We start from the raw sequence: 16,618 nt of genomic DNA, 5'->3' as shown, positions 1-16,618 counted from the left end.
ATCAATATGGAAGAGGAGGCTAAATAGTTATGCACCGGGGGATAGGGGGGAAAAAGAAATACCACCCAAAGCCATTTATCTAACCCTTTTTATCGCCCTCATACCATTTAAAGGTTCTATCTAAGCCTGTCCATCAGGGGCTCTAATGAGGCTCTCCACATGTCCACTCACTCTCAGACTTATCTTCCTGTGGACGAGCTGCTTCTCCTCCTGCTGGATTCCAAAGAGCATAAGGCAAAGCACTCACAGGCACACAGGGAGGGTCACAGAGGATTAGGGCGTTTCTAAGGTGTGGATCAGCTCCTGGCCAAATACATACACCAAACAATAGAAATGACACAATAGGACAAAGTGGGACACATCCTTATATATTTTACTCATTTAGTTTTTGTTCATTATATTAAAATGTGAGCAATTTGAGCAACATTAATATTTCATTTTAATCATTAATATTTAACCCCGCTACAAGATGACTGACAAATCTGCTTGCAAACAACAAGACCCCCAACGTTTCACCTTTATGCTGCTCCACAGGGTTAATGTAGCAGGCTGAGGGGCTAGTAGTTAGAAAGGTCTGCTAATATAATGCCAACAAAAGCCATTCCAGTCTCATTACTGGAGAAAAAAATAAAGGATGTTAGAAACTAGCACTAGGGTTGGGCGGTATAGCAGTAATATGATTTAAAGATGCTGACAGCATTTTAAAATTATGATGTGTCAATTTTCTCTTCTGTGTCCATCTAGTGCACAGCCAACTAAGCTTACTCCCCTCGTGCAATTTGAAAGGGGCAAGAGGGTGGGGGCGCTGTAAGAGCACACCGATTAAGGATGTCATGCTCTGAAAATAGGTGGGGAAAACCACCATAGTTGTGAATATCTGTTCTCAATTCAAAAAAGCCAGTCTACTAAATGTACCTGTACCGTTCACTCGACGCTCAGGTACGAGAGATCTGAGCCTCATTAGCAGAAACGCGGCCTGTGCTGTGGTGTTTAGCCTGCCATGAGTCCAAACAGATCGCATTTGACCTTTCTGTTCCTTCCAACACCAGTCACTTGACTTCGCTCTCTCAGACACAAGTTTTTAGATGGTCAACGCTTGTGTCGAGAGCTCAGCAGTTAGCCAATAGCACCTGCTCCGGGCTGTCTGATACTCTACTTGTGTATCTGTAGCCAAACTAGCTAGGCCAAGGGCTTTGTCCTGCTCAACTGCAGTCCGTGCTGCCTGTGCAACTTTGCTCAACCCTCCGGATGCATCGTATAGTGTGGGGATCACTGGGTCTGTAAAAACCCAGGGTCTCAACAACTGAATACGCAGCAAATCCTTGGCAATAAAATTGGAGGAAGCCATGTTAGCACCAACAACATCCCCAGATTCACCAACCATGTGGTTTCAGGCATGGGGGCTTTAGGACTCCAAGACATGCTTGACGGCCACCTTAACGAAATAAAAGGACGTAGAGAAGGTTGCCAGTGACTACCAAAAGATAGGACAGCAACTGGGTGAATTAAAAAACGGATGTACATCAAGGCAGCATGGACATTAAAACACGACAGTGAGAAGAACATGCTGGGAGATTAAACTGACAATCTGGAAAATCAAGCTTAATTGTTCATTTACATACATAAATATATATATATATATATACACACACACACACACATATATATATATATATATATATATATATATATATACACACACACACATATATATATATATATATATATATATATACACACATACACATATATATATATATATATATATATATATATATATATATATATATATACACACACACATATATATATATATATATATATATATATATAAAATACAGTTTTCTAATGAATCTTTAGAAGAATGGAGTTGTACACTACATTAAACCTAAATTCACTGTGTAGAGACTGTACTGTTGCCTGGCTACCCCTCAATGTGAGTCATTTGCATGTCTCCAAATGGTGCGACATTACAGCCAAGAAGAGAGTGAGATTAAAATAATAATCAGAGTCAACTATCTGACTTATATACACACACACGCACGCTCACACGCACACACACCTCAGCATTAAAATACACTTCTGAAAAGAAGTTATTTTCAACTTCAGTGGAGAACCATGACAAATATTTAAAAAATAAATCTGCTGTGGGAATTCCTGGATGATGTTGCTATGGGAGTGCAAGATGACTAGAAGCACATTCAGCTAAAGCCCATCAGACTTTCCCCCACATTAGTGTGCACTCCACTCTTCACTACCACTTTTTCTTTCACTACACTGATACTATCGCTTTGAGCCCCGGCTAAGTACTGATCCATTGATTTTGACTATAATGCTTCCAGTCCAATATCACATACGGTCCATAACTTAGACTATTTTTAATTTAAAAATGGCAATTTAAACACAGTCTTGCACTACAAACAATTTTGTTACGGAATAAAATCATATAAATTTTCCTTGTACCTTTTTCCTCCACCCTCCCCCCCCCATGTCTGATCCAGCATTTCCAGCATAGGTGTCAGCCTAATTCTAATACTGATGGATCAGTGCTATATCTGCTGAACAAATGCAGAGAACTGTACAAGGGCTCTCGAGGGAGGTATGCCTTTGCAGCCCCGGGGTTGAATGGAGACCTCAGTTATACAGTTGCCTTGTTGTTATGACTCAACTGGAAGCGGCTGGCCATATGAGAAAGAGGAAATGAGAAGATGTTAGGGGTAGTCGGCGAGTTTCGGATGGAGTTTCAGCTTATGACTTCCCTGAAATAAGTGACAAAAACAAAAGATTTCACAATGCAAAAGGAAGACATAGGAATCTGATAACTTGCTCCATGGACCTGACATAACAGTACATGCACATGCACAAGACAGAATACTGGGGCCGTTGTAACATGATCCAAGATCTCTTAAATGGCATCTTGACAGAAGAAGGGGGACAAAATTCATAACTGACAGGGCAAGATTCTACAGCAAGTCACCAATGGTTTTATTAAATTTGTTATTAAAATGACAACATAAAGATCTTTTAAAGGGTGTAAAATTGGGCTGTGTATTGGCAAGAACCTGGGGATACAATACAGAACACATACACTGTTACAGTTCATACACTGTAAAACATGCCTTTTTTGTTATTTTCAAACACTTTACAAACACTTACATGGTCATCTGCATAAAATCTGAGTAAAAGAAAAAAAAAAAGTTTACTTTTTTTATGCAGTCAAAACAGTGGGATCTGAGGAGAGTAAAACACTGCACTTAAGATTTAAACCCAACCCAAAATGAATCACTGTCCACCACCAACATTTGCATGTAAACTATTAATTAAAAACCAATACTGTGGTTGTGAGAATCGATACAGTATTGTAAAACAGATCACAATAATTCCATATAATCCAGGGGCTCTGAGGAGTGACGAATCACGCGTCTCTATCAGGGAGTCTATGCCAGAACAATGTTACCAGCACTGTGCTAACTGTAAAGTTTGGTGGAGGAGGGACAATGCTGCTGGGTTATTTTTCAGAAGTTGGCCTAGGCTCCTAAGTTCCATTGAAGGGAAAATGCTTTAGTATACCAAGACATTTGGACAACTGTATGCTTCCAACTCAGTGGAAAGGTCCTTTGGTTTGGGGAAGTCACAGTTTCAGCATTCCCTTAAAGGCATGGTTGGGCGAGTTTGGTGTTTGACAAACTTGACTGGCGCACACTGGCGAGTCCAGATGTGAAACAACAATTAGAGTACTGGCACCACCGCTAACTGCTGTGCTGAAGTACATCCTTATCGTTAATGTGTAATTAACTAATTATCAGTTCACACTGAAGAGCACAGAGGAAATCACAGCACCTCTAGTCATAATAATTCAATTTTCTATCCCAGAGAGAGTGTTTGGAAAAATGGTGCACAGTCCCTGAACTGCTTCATTGGACAAGCATGGCTGATCAGGCCTTACAGCATAAGCCTGCATCATGGGAAGCAGCATGCAGCTAGCTGCAAAAGTTAGCCGACGTGTCAAGCACATGTTAAGCACATGGTAGGGTGGTCACAGAGAGATTAATTAAACGTGTACCACTGAGATCAAGTCCCTGAGGTCTGTACGCTCTGGGCTGCAGGAAATGAAACTAAGATTTGATTCACATTCTCTCACTCCCTCCTTTTCCAAATGCTATCCGTCGCCAATCCCTAAGCCTCCGGGTACACGTAAGCACCACTGACAAGCGGGGAATGTCATCTATCTGCCTGGAAGAACAAGATACCTACATTATCTGGAAGCTCCTTTCATTGAGGGTTAACACCTGCGGTTAACGGAGGCTTCGGGTCCGATCAGCTTGCAGGGCCTGAAGTAACTCAGTCTGTACTAATGGCTTGAGGGAGTGTAAGAGGAGTCAGTGTGAAGTGTAGACTAACTGTTACGCTCAGAGGGAGTGGCATTAACCACAAAGCCACTACCTTACTCAAACACTCATGGAGGTATAATCAATCTCCTCACAACCATTTTCTTCTTGTTTTCTGATCTGTTTTAGAGCCTATACCCATCTCTCTCTTCTCTAGGTATGAGACATTACTTAGAGTATGCAAAACTCACTGAATCAACATTTCACATCATGTGAAAAGGTACAATAGAACGCATTTATTCAGTATTTTAAACTGTCATGCCATGTCCCAACATATTTTCCTCCACAGTGACATCTGTCAAGGGGTGGGGTATACATTAGGCAGTTGATGGGTTGAAAGCTGGAAAAATGGTCAAGTGTAAGTCACTGAACCACTCTGACAAGAGACAAATTGTGATGGGGGATGACCGCATCAGAACATCTCCAAAACATAAGGCAGGTCTTGTGGGGTTTTCCCTGGTATGCAGTGGTCAGTACCTACCAAAAGTGGTCCAAGAAAGAACCCTGTAGGCCATGTAGGCCTCATAACTTACGGGACTTGAAGGATCTGCTACTATGTCTTGACGTGAGATACCACAGGAAGCCCTCAGAGGTCTTGGAGTGAATGCCTGGAATGGTCAAATTTGTTGTGGTGGCCGAAAAAAAAACCCAGTTGCAGTTTTACACCCATTTACAACCCTGTTATTTTGCCTCAAAATGAAACACACCGATTGACCTTTTATAATATGCTCATTAATAATGAAATGAGCTCTGCTCAGACTGGCTGGTTATTAGCAGCTTGATGGCTCAAAGGGAAATCACATAGCATTGTACAGCTTAGCACAGCTTTGGTTTTAGTATTGTAGCGAGAACGCTAGCTATTCTTGCCAATTTCTCCGGATAGTGCAGATCTCATGTCTTGTGGTATGCGGCTGGAGGTAAAGCTGGTTGGCAAGGGTTAGCTTTTAGCCTAGCATGCATACCGGCTTACTTCCCAGACTTTTGCTTCATTGCATGTCCCTTCTAACCTTGTCGTCTGTGGATTCAGGCACTGTGGCATAAAATTAATGACTCAAGACTTTTATGTAACAGTCTTTTGGAACAGTTTATGGAATTGGCCTGTTTTCTAGCTTTGTTTTAGTTATGATGGATTTCCTTTTGAATGAAGAGACAACAGTGTTTGAGCTTTTACTTTGTCACCAAACGCTTGTTATTTAACTATGCCAAGATAAATACAGGTTTCCATTTGAGGGAATCTTAAAAAGTGGAAGTAACCAAATACTGGAAACCACGTCAGTCACTGTTTTAGACATCATCACAACACACAATTTTTCATACCATCAATTTAAACGCTTTGTGAACAGCTCCGTGATCTCTACTAGAAGCACTCCCTGGCCATCACAGAGTCTGTCTCAGGAGCATTACTCGTTTTTCCCCCAGCGCACCAATAACACGCTCCCACGATGAGTGAGTCGACTCCTACTCAACGCCTCCGGGAAGCATATTCATTAACCAGTCTATGGCTTGCATCACCTGGAGGGGCCTCTTTCCTACTACTCACCTCAGTTGCATCATACAAGTGCTAGGTTACGTGCGCGCTGCCATCAATGCAAATCAAGGTTCGGCCTAATCAGCCGTCTGATAAAACTGATGTTAAACTGATATGAAATTAAATTGAAGTTGTGAGGATTCTGATAAAAAACACCAGTATGTATTACAGTATTTACAGTAATGAGTTAACTGCAGTAGTATGAGGTGAATACGAACATGAACTGCCCAAACATTGTGGATAGTGTAGTGTAATGGGCATCACCACTACCAGACTGGGGCTCATTTCTCTGGCCAGGTAAGAACACCACACTTCATCACCAAGAATACTTTGGCAAGCATGTTTTGATGCCCATGAAAAAAAAAAAAAAATCACATCTCTTGCCAATGATCTCCATGAAAACAGTGAGTAGGGCAAGATTTTAATCAGACAGGACTATTTGCTGCTCACATCCAGAGCCATGCCATTCAGCGCTACAGATACAGTAGGTTTGTTTTATTTATTTTATAAAAACAAATAATAATAATAATAATAATAATAATTAAAAAAAACAGTTTCTGGCTCACATTCATTTCTCAAACCTACAACAAACCAGCAGTGTGCAACAACGTCTTGTGAAAGCGGCCTAATTCTGCATTCACCCAACTCATGATTCAACACGATCCAATTCTCTGGATTAGAGTGTCTGCCAAATCCCACAAAAGGCAAATATAAACTGCTCATTTCTGAGAATTTTTCATGAGAACGTTTTCATGTTCTTACGACAGTGTCTCCCGAAACTGGTAGGATGATTACCACCAAGTGCTGTTCTGGAAAACCTGAACACAAAATACAGTTTGATACAACCAGATTACCTAAATGCTGAGAGTCAGTTTTCTGTTTCTATTAATTATACAATCAGACTTTTACAAATAGGTAAGACTCCACTAATTAACACTGAACTAAACCCACATTGTCTTTGAGTTGTTTTTAATAAATGAGTTTAATATCTTCTAAAACAGTCTGACTGACCTCCCTGACCATTCAGCTCCCATACATGTTAAAACACTGCAGTGAAATCACTTCATGCTTGGTGTGTGTAGTAGTACACACTCTGACTACTTGGTTTCCTATAGTGTGTGTACATTAGCCTTATCCTCTGAGCTCTGAAACAGCTGTTCAGTGGTGGATAAAGCAAAGAAAGGCGTCCAGTTTAGAGCTTAGATCAGGCCCAAAAAAATCCAGCCTGACCCTACCCCGGAATAAAAACCCAACAAGTGGAGGAGCTCCTGTGTACACACTGCCCTGGCTGGTGCTGCCTAATTCGAACATTCTGCGTGCTTATAACATTGTTTTTGTAGCGTTTTTACGGTCACAGTGTGATTTGTTACTTTGCTATATTTTGATTATCACACTATAGCTTTATATCAAATTAAAAAATAGCATTAAAAAGCATAGGGCTATGCCACAGACCATTTTCTTGAAACCGACCCGACAGGGCCAGAGGAAAGCGGTGGGAAATCTCGGCCCAACCTGGCCAGAGTTCGGGTTGGGCATTGGGTCGGGCTCTGGCTTGGACAGAGAATCTAAACTTTAGTCCAGTTCTCCCACTGGTAAAATGTAATATTTCCATCAAAGTTTTGTTTGTAACCAACCATAATTCAAATGGTCAGTTTTTTTTTCCCTTACATGGTTTAATCGGCACTGGCAACAATGGCAGAAAAGAGACCAATGTCTGGAGGAAAAGCATTTTGTTTTCATGTAAAACTGGTAAAAACGAAGGATCAGGCCGAAAACAGCTAATTCCCAACCCACTGTGTGTCTATACACATGGATCAGATCAGGATGTCCCTAATACATGTAATTATATATATATATATATCTTACAGGCCATAGCATCACTGACTAAACCTGGTTGGACCAAATTACTTGGATCCCTAAACAAATGGAATCCACAGCACAGTGAAGCTAATAGCTGCTGTTGAATCTGGGTCTAAACACTCACAACTATTAGGTTTAGTAAGCTATGAACAGTCTTACCACACCGCATGGTAGATCGATCTAATAAGGGTATTGTTTTCTGAAGTCTTTGTTGATGTAGTACAGAGGCCTGGTCTGCGTGTTGCAACAATTCCCGCCTGGAGCTTTAAGAACAAAAGAGCGCTTGCCTTACTTTCAAGCGAGCCGGTCCTGGACATAAACAATTGCACAACAATGTGAAGGAAGCCGAGAGAGTCATTTCCAGGCTGAGCTCAGTCAGTGAGCCTATAAGCACTATAAGACCAGACCAGGTGTCGTCACAGTCTGCAGGTAAAGTGGATGTCATAAGCTCTGGCAGTCTTGAATCAGTCTCAGAGATAAGAGAAGCTAAGCCTTCACTGCTTAATGAGCTTGGCTGAGCAGAGGTATGGAGGTTAATGAGAAGTCGATGAGTCGAATGGACAAATCAGACCACAGTGATCTTCGGTAGGAAGGGTCGTGTGTGCGCCTAAAGGAACAGACAGGGTCCTGTTTGGTCGTGTCCTACTGCTTATGGTTCAAAAAGATTGGTAGATTGATATTTGGCACTGCATTTATTGTCTTATGTAACCCAGCATGTTCAGCCTCAGCCAAGCGAGGAAAACAAGGCTAATTTCATTCTCACATGTAAACATTGCAGCAAGCAGTGATCAGTAGGGGGTTACGGGGTGGGGGGTGGGTTGGATAACCAGATTATTTAAGCCAAGACATCCCTTAGAGTAAAAGATAGCTTTGCTCATTTTCTTTAAGGGTTGGACCCCTGATTCGGTCTATTATAATAAATAACCATCTGTCAATTATTGAAACGAATAATCCATTATTCGTATTCCGAATGACTAAATTAAATATATGATCAATTATTATTAACTAACTGATTTGTATGCATTAGTGACTTGCTTTGACAACCTATATTGTTGACAATATTGTCAACACTTCTCATCATGTAAGCTGATTGTATCTTTTTGTTGAATGACAGGACTAAACAGCAAGCCAATTACCTGCAGTGTTCCACACTGTTAAGGTTAAACTTTGGCTTTTAATCCATGGTCCACATCTGTCTAGAACCATTTATAGTTAGCCCAAGAAACATGTGATATCACCAAATAATCAAATATTAAATTAGTTGCCGATTGTAGTCAATTAGAATGTTGCACCCCTAGTACAAGCAGTGATATTTTCACACTTTCCCTAGATGCAAATATAAGCGCATTAAGGAGGATTTCCAGTGCAACGCTAAAACTTTCAGACACCAAAAGCAAATGGCCGATCAACTACATCTGGAATACAAGAAAAGCTAAGTTAACACAGCTTTAATTCTTGGATGAATAAAAATTCCAAAAATTTAGATAGGTCTGAGATAGGTCTCGATGTAATGGGCTGAGGTTCTCTGAAGATCTCCTAGACCAATGGCACGTCTCAATGACAGGCCTAACCAGCACTTCTGAAGATGATGATGAGAATCCAATAAATAAGAGCCTGAGGCTACTCTGTTCAGTCTGTCATCACTGCTGGCTGCTTGCTCTGCTCCGGCCTAAACCTCTGGCGCTAGCGCACTTCACATATCATATGAACTGACAGGATATCCCTTATGTAAGGATAATCACAGATTTATGAGATTCTCTGGTCTTCATTATAATTCTCAAACTTCTCAATTTAAATGATTGCATGAGCGTATGAGAGTGCACTGGGTCCACACTGATACTGAGGGTCAGTGCAGAAGTAAAGAACCAAATAACTTGGCAAGAAGAGCTGAGGGTGGTCATTCGCACTGCCAATGAAAATGTGCTCATGGTCAGCATGTTAAACACTCTGAATGGCACTACGGGGCAGTGGCTACAGGCCATAAAAGCAGTGGTCGCACGTCCATGCCGCAGGGGTGACATGCTTGCTAGTTATTCTGCACTGCATTAGCCTCTCACTGCATTTGGCACCCCATATGTGCTCACGCACACCAGTATTTAATCAGATCTAGTTTGGACGTGTTCACCTGAAGGCAACTGAATAAGAGCTAAAATTCCTACATACAGAAACATCTACAATAACAGTAGCGTCAAAGGTAGCTTCATCTTGGCTATGCAAAATGACCCATCTTTGGAGTTCATTGTTCACCACTAAAAAGCCATATTTGGGCATCCCTTTCAAATATATAGGCAGCCAAGCAAGTAGATTTTGTCTCATTTGAACAAAAAAATCAAAAAGAAAATATTTATATAATAAGGAGCCCCCAATCATTCCAGAGAACACAGCTCCACAGCTCAATGCTTGGGTGTTCCCCTCTAGCCCACACCTGGCATTAGACATGGTGCCAATAGGTTCATGTTTATCATTATGTGTCTATTATTCTGTTTGCTTGAGAAATTAGCAGAGGAAGAAAGGACGAGAGTAACGGTGGGGCTGATCTCTTGTGACAATAAACAAAAAAGAGAGAGAGGAAAAAGAGTCGGTCAGAAGAATGGCTGGACAGGATGAGCATGAGAGGCAGAGAATGAAGGTGTCAGTGACAGAACATGAAGTTATGGGAGACAAACTAAAAAAGTAAGTCATCCGATCCCTGAGCAGAATACAGACGAAGAGACCCACGTTGAACTCCAGCTGTGGTAAAAGCCTGATAAGAAAGTCACCCAGACAAAAGCACTGATTGGCCAGCACCCATCATCTGATACCATTCAGCTCCAGCGTGCCCTGTTCTCCTGCTGCAGCCTCTTTATCAAGGCTACAGTTATGCGGAACTGGACTGGATGCATCTTTACAGGAAGAGGGCCACGGACAGCTGGTTCCTGCAACTAAAAAAGGGAAACAATGATCTTGCGGACCCCGCCATTGTTTACACGCAGAAGTGGGCTTATGTCCACTGATGCAAAACAGTGAGGTCCTCTCCACCCCCAACCGAGGACAAATCATTTCCTCTCCTCCCACTAATCCACACTTTAATGAGGGTAGGATGAGTGGAGCAGCTCTGGGAGGGGCCCGAGCGGGATAAGGCCTTTTAAATGAGGCAGGATTAAGGGAGAGGCGAGGGAACAGTGCCACACATGTTCACTCAGCAAACCCAGACCACAGAGACAAGGCATCAATTATTCATGGGCCTTAAAGATTCTGATGGAATCGAGGATGTCATACAGGTTGTAATAGAGAATCATCCAGACGAATAATAATAGTAATAATATCAAAAACCTTTTTGAAAGCATTCACCATAAACTATGTGGCACTCTTACGCCCCCTACTGCTGGACTTCAACTGATCGGACTGCATGCCAAGCCTGCAAAGGGCATCCTTTTTCAAAGATACTAAGAAGGTGAGGACAAAAACGTGTTCCCTGCCGTCTCGTCCAAAACTTGAAATATTTCTCGGGTATCTTTTTTTTCCTGCCACCGTCACATCTTTTTTATGGATATACAGAAAAGTGGATTTGCCTAATCCAATTTCATCCCAAATGCAAATCTGCTTATGCATCAGAGATCCTGGGCTATTTTAGATGGTTGTGATGCTTGCCAGCTTCATGAAAGTGGATTAAGATGATATAAGGCAGAGAGAGAGCGAGAGAGCAAGTGTGCACAAGCGCCAGTGAGAGACAGAGAGCGGGCGAGAGAAAGAGATACATTGTATGTCCAAATGTTTGTGGACTCCCCTTCTAATGAATGCATCCAGCTACTTTAAGTTACACCCATTGCTGACACAGATGTGCAAATGCGCACACACACACACACACACACACACACACACACACACACACACACACACACAGCTTCTCTAGTCCCTGTAGAGAAGTACATAATAGGACTTATCTGGAGCAGATAAATATGAACCTACTGGCACCATGACTAATTCCAGGCGTGGGCTAGAGGGGTATAAAGCCCCCAGCTGTGGAGCAAAACTTCTGGAATGAGTCTGGGAGTTGGGGATGAGGTGGAGTGATGATCATCCAACATCCTGCTCTCACTAATGCTTGTGTCACTGAATGCAATCAAATCATTGCAGCAATGTTCTAAAATCTAGCTAGCTTTAGACAGTAGAGACAGTTACACACAGGATAAACTCTTTATTGCCCTTGATTCTGGAAGAAATAATAAATAAGCAGGTGTACCAATAACCCCAACTGTCCATATTGTGGAGATAATATGAAAAGAAAAAGAAAAAGCAGGAGAGCAAGCAAGCGAGAGAGTGCAAGACCCAGCGGGGGTGGGGGTGGGGGGTGTGGGGGGGGTGTACAAGTAATGAAAAGCACTACATTAAGCAGTCTTCTTCTCCATAATGTATGGATAAGAGAGAAGCTCAAAAATACACAAACCAGGACCATCAGACCTCGAACCGGCAGAAATAAAAACAAAAAGCCTCCAATTTGGAAACGAATAGACAGATTGAGAGGTTAAGTGCATCCTGTTCAGTTCCAGCAGTGATTGTTCTAGAACCAAAAAGACATGGCACAGGGTACACAGATAAAGCGCAAGACGGAACTGATAAATAAGTAATGATGGAGAAAGCTGAAGTGGCCCGGTGACCTCACAGGGCCCAGCGCTGGGTGACTCACCGTCTGAGAGTCTGAGGTGCACATTCCGGCAGTTCAAGGAAAACTGCTCCATCCATCTCTTTACCCTTGATCCAACCAGACATATCGATAAGAACATGCTATCCTAACCTTGGGTCTGTAAGCACTAGAAGCACCAGCTAAACCTGGTGTGGACAGAACACAGATACTCAGCATCTTCTGGATCAGGAAGAACGTTTCACAGCCTCTTAGCTGACTCATCCAACTCTGCGTCCTTTGCAATGAAACAGAGCCAGTCATCATCGTCCAGTTTCCTGGTGTTCTCTATGCATGAACACTGCAGTGAGAGTAGTTTGGCACAGGCACATTACATGCGAACGCTAAGCACTCAAGAACGCCAACAGGGAGAGGTTAAACCACAGTTTAAACAAAGGAAGATGAACGTAGTATCAGATATCTAGCCCATAGATTCATATAGGTATGGAGTGGTGCTTTTTTCCAAGTGGAGAACCGAACCCCAGTGTGCCAGGCTACAGTGTGGCACTGACCACTACACCATAGCAAACATTACCTTATTTTTTTGATGCACAACCTTTAGGGCTAAGAAAAACTGGGTGGGTTTTCTGATCTATGCACTTGCCAATTTTCATCCTAATTTAGTCACTTTCAATTCCCATCCAGTAGCTAAGACTTCCTCTATTACACAATTCTACCAGTGCAGTGTGAGGAGGTAAGCTAGCATGTGTTTCCTCCCAGTCAGGGGAAGTGAGCCACCAAATAATTTCGATGAGCTGGTAAAGCAACTTCATTGAACAGCTGAACACACTTGGAGGAGTACACCAAAGCCCAGTTCTGCTACATCAGCTAACAGATGCCCTTACTAAATAGCATCATGATGGCAGACAGGGATGCCACCCTACCCACCTTAATTAGAGCAAAGCCAGGTACGCTTTCTGAGACTCCTGGCTATGGATGGCTGTGGCATTACCACAAATCAAACAGGGGATCAACAGGGGACTGCTTAGACAGCTGAACCACTCGGGAGTTCTGCTCTTAGATTCTGATATTAGATCCAAGCTCATATTTCTTTGTTCAATATTTATTTATTAATATTTCAAAAGCTTCTATAAAATGAAAGAACCCCAACTGTCCTTTCACTTACATACTTGTATAGTACCAAAGAAATTCATCACTTCACATATTCCAGCCTAGAAGCCTAAGGTCAGAGAGCAGGATCAGCCATGCTACGGCACACCTGAAACAAAGAGGGTCAAGTGCCTTGCTCAACAGTGGTAGCTTAGAAGAGCTGGGAATCGAACCCACAACCCTGTGATCAATAATCCAGGGCTGAGCCACTAGAGCCACCAAAACTATCAAAGCTTTAAAATGAGGTGGTTCACTAGTTGATCTAAAAGTAGGCCATCATGGTTTACTACTCAAACCCTCTACTAGCCCACAGGAACACACACACAAACACACACAGAGACACACAGTTAACCACATGACATCACACAGTGTGAGTGTGTGCTGTTTAAAGCTCACACGTTAAAGCTTGCATCACCAACAGCAGCAGCATGGTCTGGAAGCCTCATCTTGCAAGTAGATGCAGTGATTTAGCTATTCCCACATCCTGGATAGACAGGTCAGCTGTTGGGAAAATGGGCCTTGGTCGTCTGGGTGATTACGGTTCTCCAACTGACTGAAAGTGAACGAAAAGAGGTGAAAATGAACCAGCATTTATTTCTAGCGGTGCCTGGTGTGACCGAGCTGAAACAGATGTGAGGGGATCAGCTCTTTTCCTCCAGACAGACGTTAGGACAGCCAGGTGCGCTTAGCACAGGAAACCAGCCTCAATCTCTGCCTACAAGGCTTCATCGCAGTGACGCAAGACCGCGCACACCACCAAGACCGGCACTGAGAGTGCTGCATCGCCACATCAACCAATTATTCTGATTTACTAAGATAACCCGCAGCCCATCCCATATCTCCATCTATGGAAAGGACACTTGACATTTGAAAGAGCGAGGGAGTAAAAATAACAAACGTGCTGCCCTTTGCAGGTCAGCTTTTCCAGCCACGGGGGTTCACTGTCAAGATGCGACAAGCCTCGCTTTGCCTCGCTACTAATAGACACACAAACTACCGGCCAAGCCTCGACCCTCTCCCATCTCCCCATCACTTTCGATCCCAGCTTGGACGTTGACTGAGCCAGCCTCAGGGGGCCGAGAGGCCTTCGCTAGGCACGAGAGCTGGCTCCGGAGAAGCCATAAGAGCTGACCTTACTGCCTTTAGGAGACTAGTGACATGACGATAGCCTAAGCAAGTTTCTACCGTACCTTAAAAAACCCACAGTAACCCCTCAGTCAGTGGTTATCCTTTCTATCTTTGGCCTTTTCGCTCTCCATGCACATCTGGGGCTACATGATGTGTATGACAGGCTGCGGCTTTGCCTCGGACGAGGTTGTTTCATCTCGTTGCAGAGAATTAGGGTTCAAAAACGCTCGTTCCCACAAGCAAAGCCTGTCACATTAGTTGAGCACTTCAGGGCGCCACGTGAGAAGGAGAAGGGACAGAGAAAAAGCTTTATGACGATGGTCTTTGAAGCAGCCAAGTATGCAAAGCCAACGCTGCCTAATTGAAACGCGTTCATCATCAAAAGGATCGGGCCAGGCTAGAAAAAAAAACATGGCAACCAATACCACACTTACATCAGCCTTATTATCATCATCATCATCTTCACCATCATAAGTGTGCCTACCCTGCAGACAAGTGAAACCGAGTCAGTGAAATGGCATGTGTGAAATTTGATAAAGTGGCAGCTCGGCAAGCAGCTTTTCTAACAGACCAGAACGCCTACTGTGAGCATTGTAGAGGGAGTCAGATCTTATTTCTACTAAAAGGAGGCTTTCGTGGCCACTGCACTACCAGCTCTCTGCTTCTCTCTCGATTTGGGCTGCGTTAATGCCATCAGTCCCTCTCACCAACCACCAGCCTGCTCAGGAGATACACAGCAGTCAGCATCCATTCACAACACAATTACAGGTAAAACATAGTCCTCATCATGTAAAAAAAAAAAAACAATGCAGAACAATGACCAAACTTCCCATTCATCTCAGAAGCTTAGATCAGTGTTGGTACTTGAAGGCAAGACCCCCCCAAATGTGCCTTCTCTGAACATCCAAATGGAGGAAGCTCAACACACACAGGCACAGACAGACACTGGCAACACAAGGAGGCCCAGTCCTGGGTTAGTCCCCCTGTTAATACCTTCACAGAGCCACAGTCGACTGATACACCCGAGCTGTGGGACAAGTTAGCTAGCTAGTGGACACACCGTGTGAAATGTCTGTTGCGTCCAGCTGACCTTAGCCTCCTCGCTAGCCGGCTTGGCTAAAAGCGTCCCTGTGTGCAGTATTTCCGCTAGCTTTAAACATCTTCCAGAAATCGACTTCCTCTCGCTCTGACAGCGTGAAAACACAACAGCTGGACGCTGGAAAAGCCACCCCTGTCAGAGTTAGCTACCTCACCTGAATGCTGAGTGAACACGTTAACCCCCGGGTCCGGCATGTTAGCGGTAGCGGCCAGCCTGCATGCGGGTGTTCCGGTGCTGGTAACTTCCCTGGGTCTCCTCCCCGAGCCGCTGGTCCGGGCCGCTCTACCTTGGTGCTGCTGCTGCTGCTGCTGCTGGGGCTGGGGCTGAGAGTGGGGCTGCGGCTGAGGCTGCGGAGGGCTCTGGAGTGCCGGAGAGGCGCCGTCCCCCACGCGGCCTACCTGCTGCCCCATTGTGCGAGTTGTGCGCGAGAAAAAGAGATCCGCAGGACGAGGTGAGGGACACCGCGCTGTCCGGCCGGATCACATCCCCCCCCGGCCGAGGAGCGCAGCGGCCTGTTGGCTGTTCCTCCTCCACCCGCTCGCTAGCGCCACGGCTAGCGGTCCCGCGCGCCCGAATCCCACCCAGCGGACAATAGTGTCTCTAACCGTTCAGCTCTGCGGATCGGCGAACCGGCAACGGTGGACCCTACACCGGTAGCTGGAGTTCTGTGCTTTTTTTTTTCTAACACGGACCCGTACGGGGTCTCTCCGTTTCGCTCGAACCACTATGCGCCCCCTCTGACGCCGCCATCTTTACCGCAGAATCAGTGGCGTGCAGGTCTCAAACCAATCAGTGATTTGAGAACGGGGAGGGGGCGGGGCTAATGGCAAGCCGGAGGAGGGGCT

At 44.0% G+C, this 16,618-nt stretch overlaps 1 protein-coding gene across 3 annotated transcripts in view; it reads right to left on the bottom strand.

The window, feature by feature from the left end:
* Positions 1-16,297, bottom strand: part of abl2 (c-abl oncogene 2, non-receptor tyrosine kinase) — a 35,924-nt gene extending 19,627 nt beyond the window's left edge. For 2 of the 3 annotated variants that reach the window (XM_072681635.1, XM_072681636.1), the window contains exon 1: positions 15,928-16,297. In XM_072681635.1, coding sequence (XP_072537736.1) covers positions 15,928-16,183 — 256 coding nt within the window. In that variant the 5' untranslated portion in view covers positions 16,184-16,297. Of the gene's footprint in view, positions 1-12,442; positions 12,508-15,927 lie in introns of those variants that run through there. The other variant, XM_072681637.1, reaches the window with a different exon arrangement.
* Between the last annotated feature and the right edge of the window lie 321 nt (positions 16,298-16,618).

Source organism: Salminus brasiliensis, chromosome 6 (genome assembly GCF_030463535.1).
Source record: "Salminus brasiliensis chromosome 6, fSalBra1.hap2, whole genome shotgun sequence".
In the NCBI taxonomy this organism is placed as follows: Eukaryota; Metazoa; Chordata; class Actinopteri; order Characiformes; family Bryconidae; genus Salminus; species Salminus brasiliensis.
The sequence above is the reverse complement of the archived record's forward strand: the minus strand, read 5'-3'. Positions and strand labels throughout refer to the sequence as shown.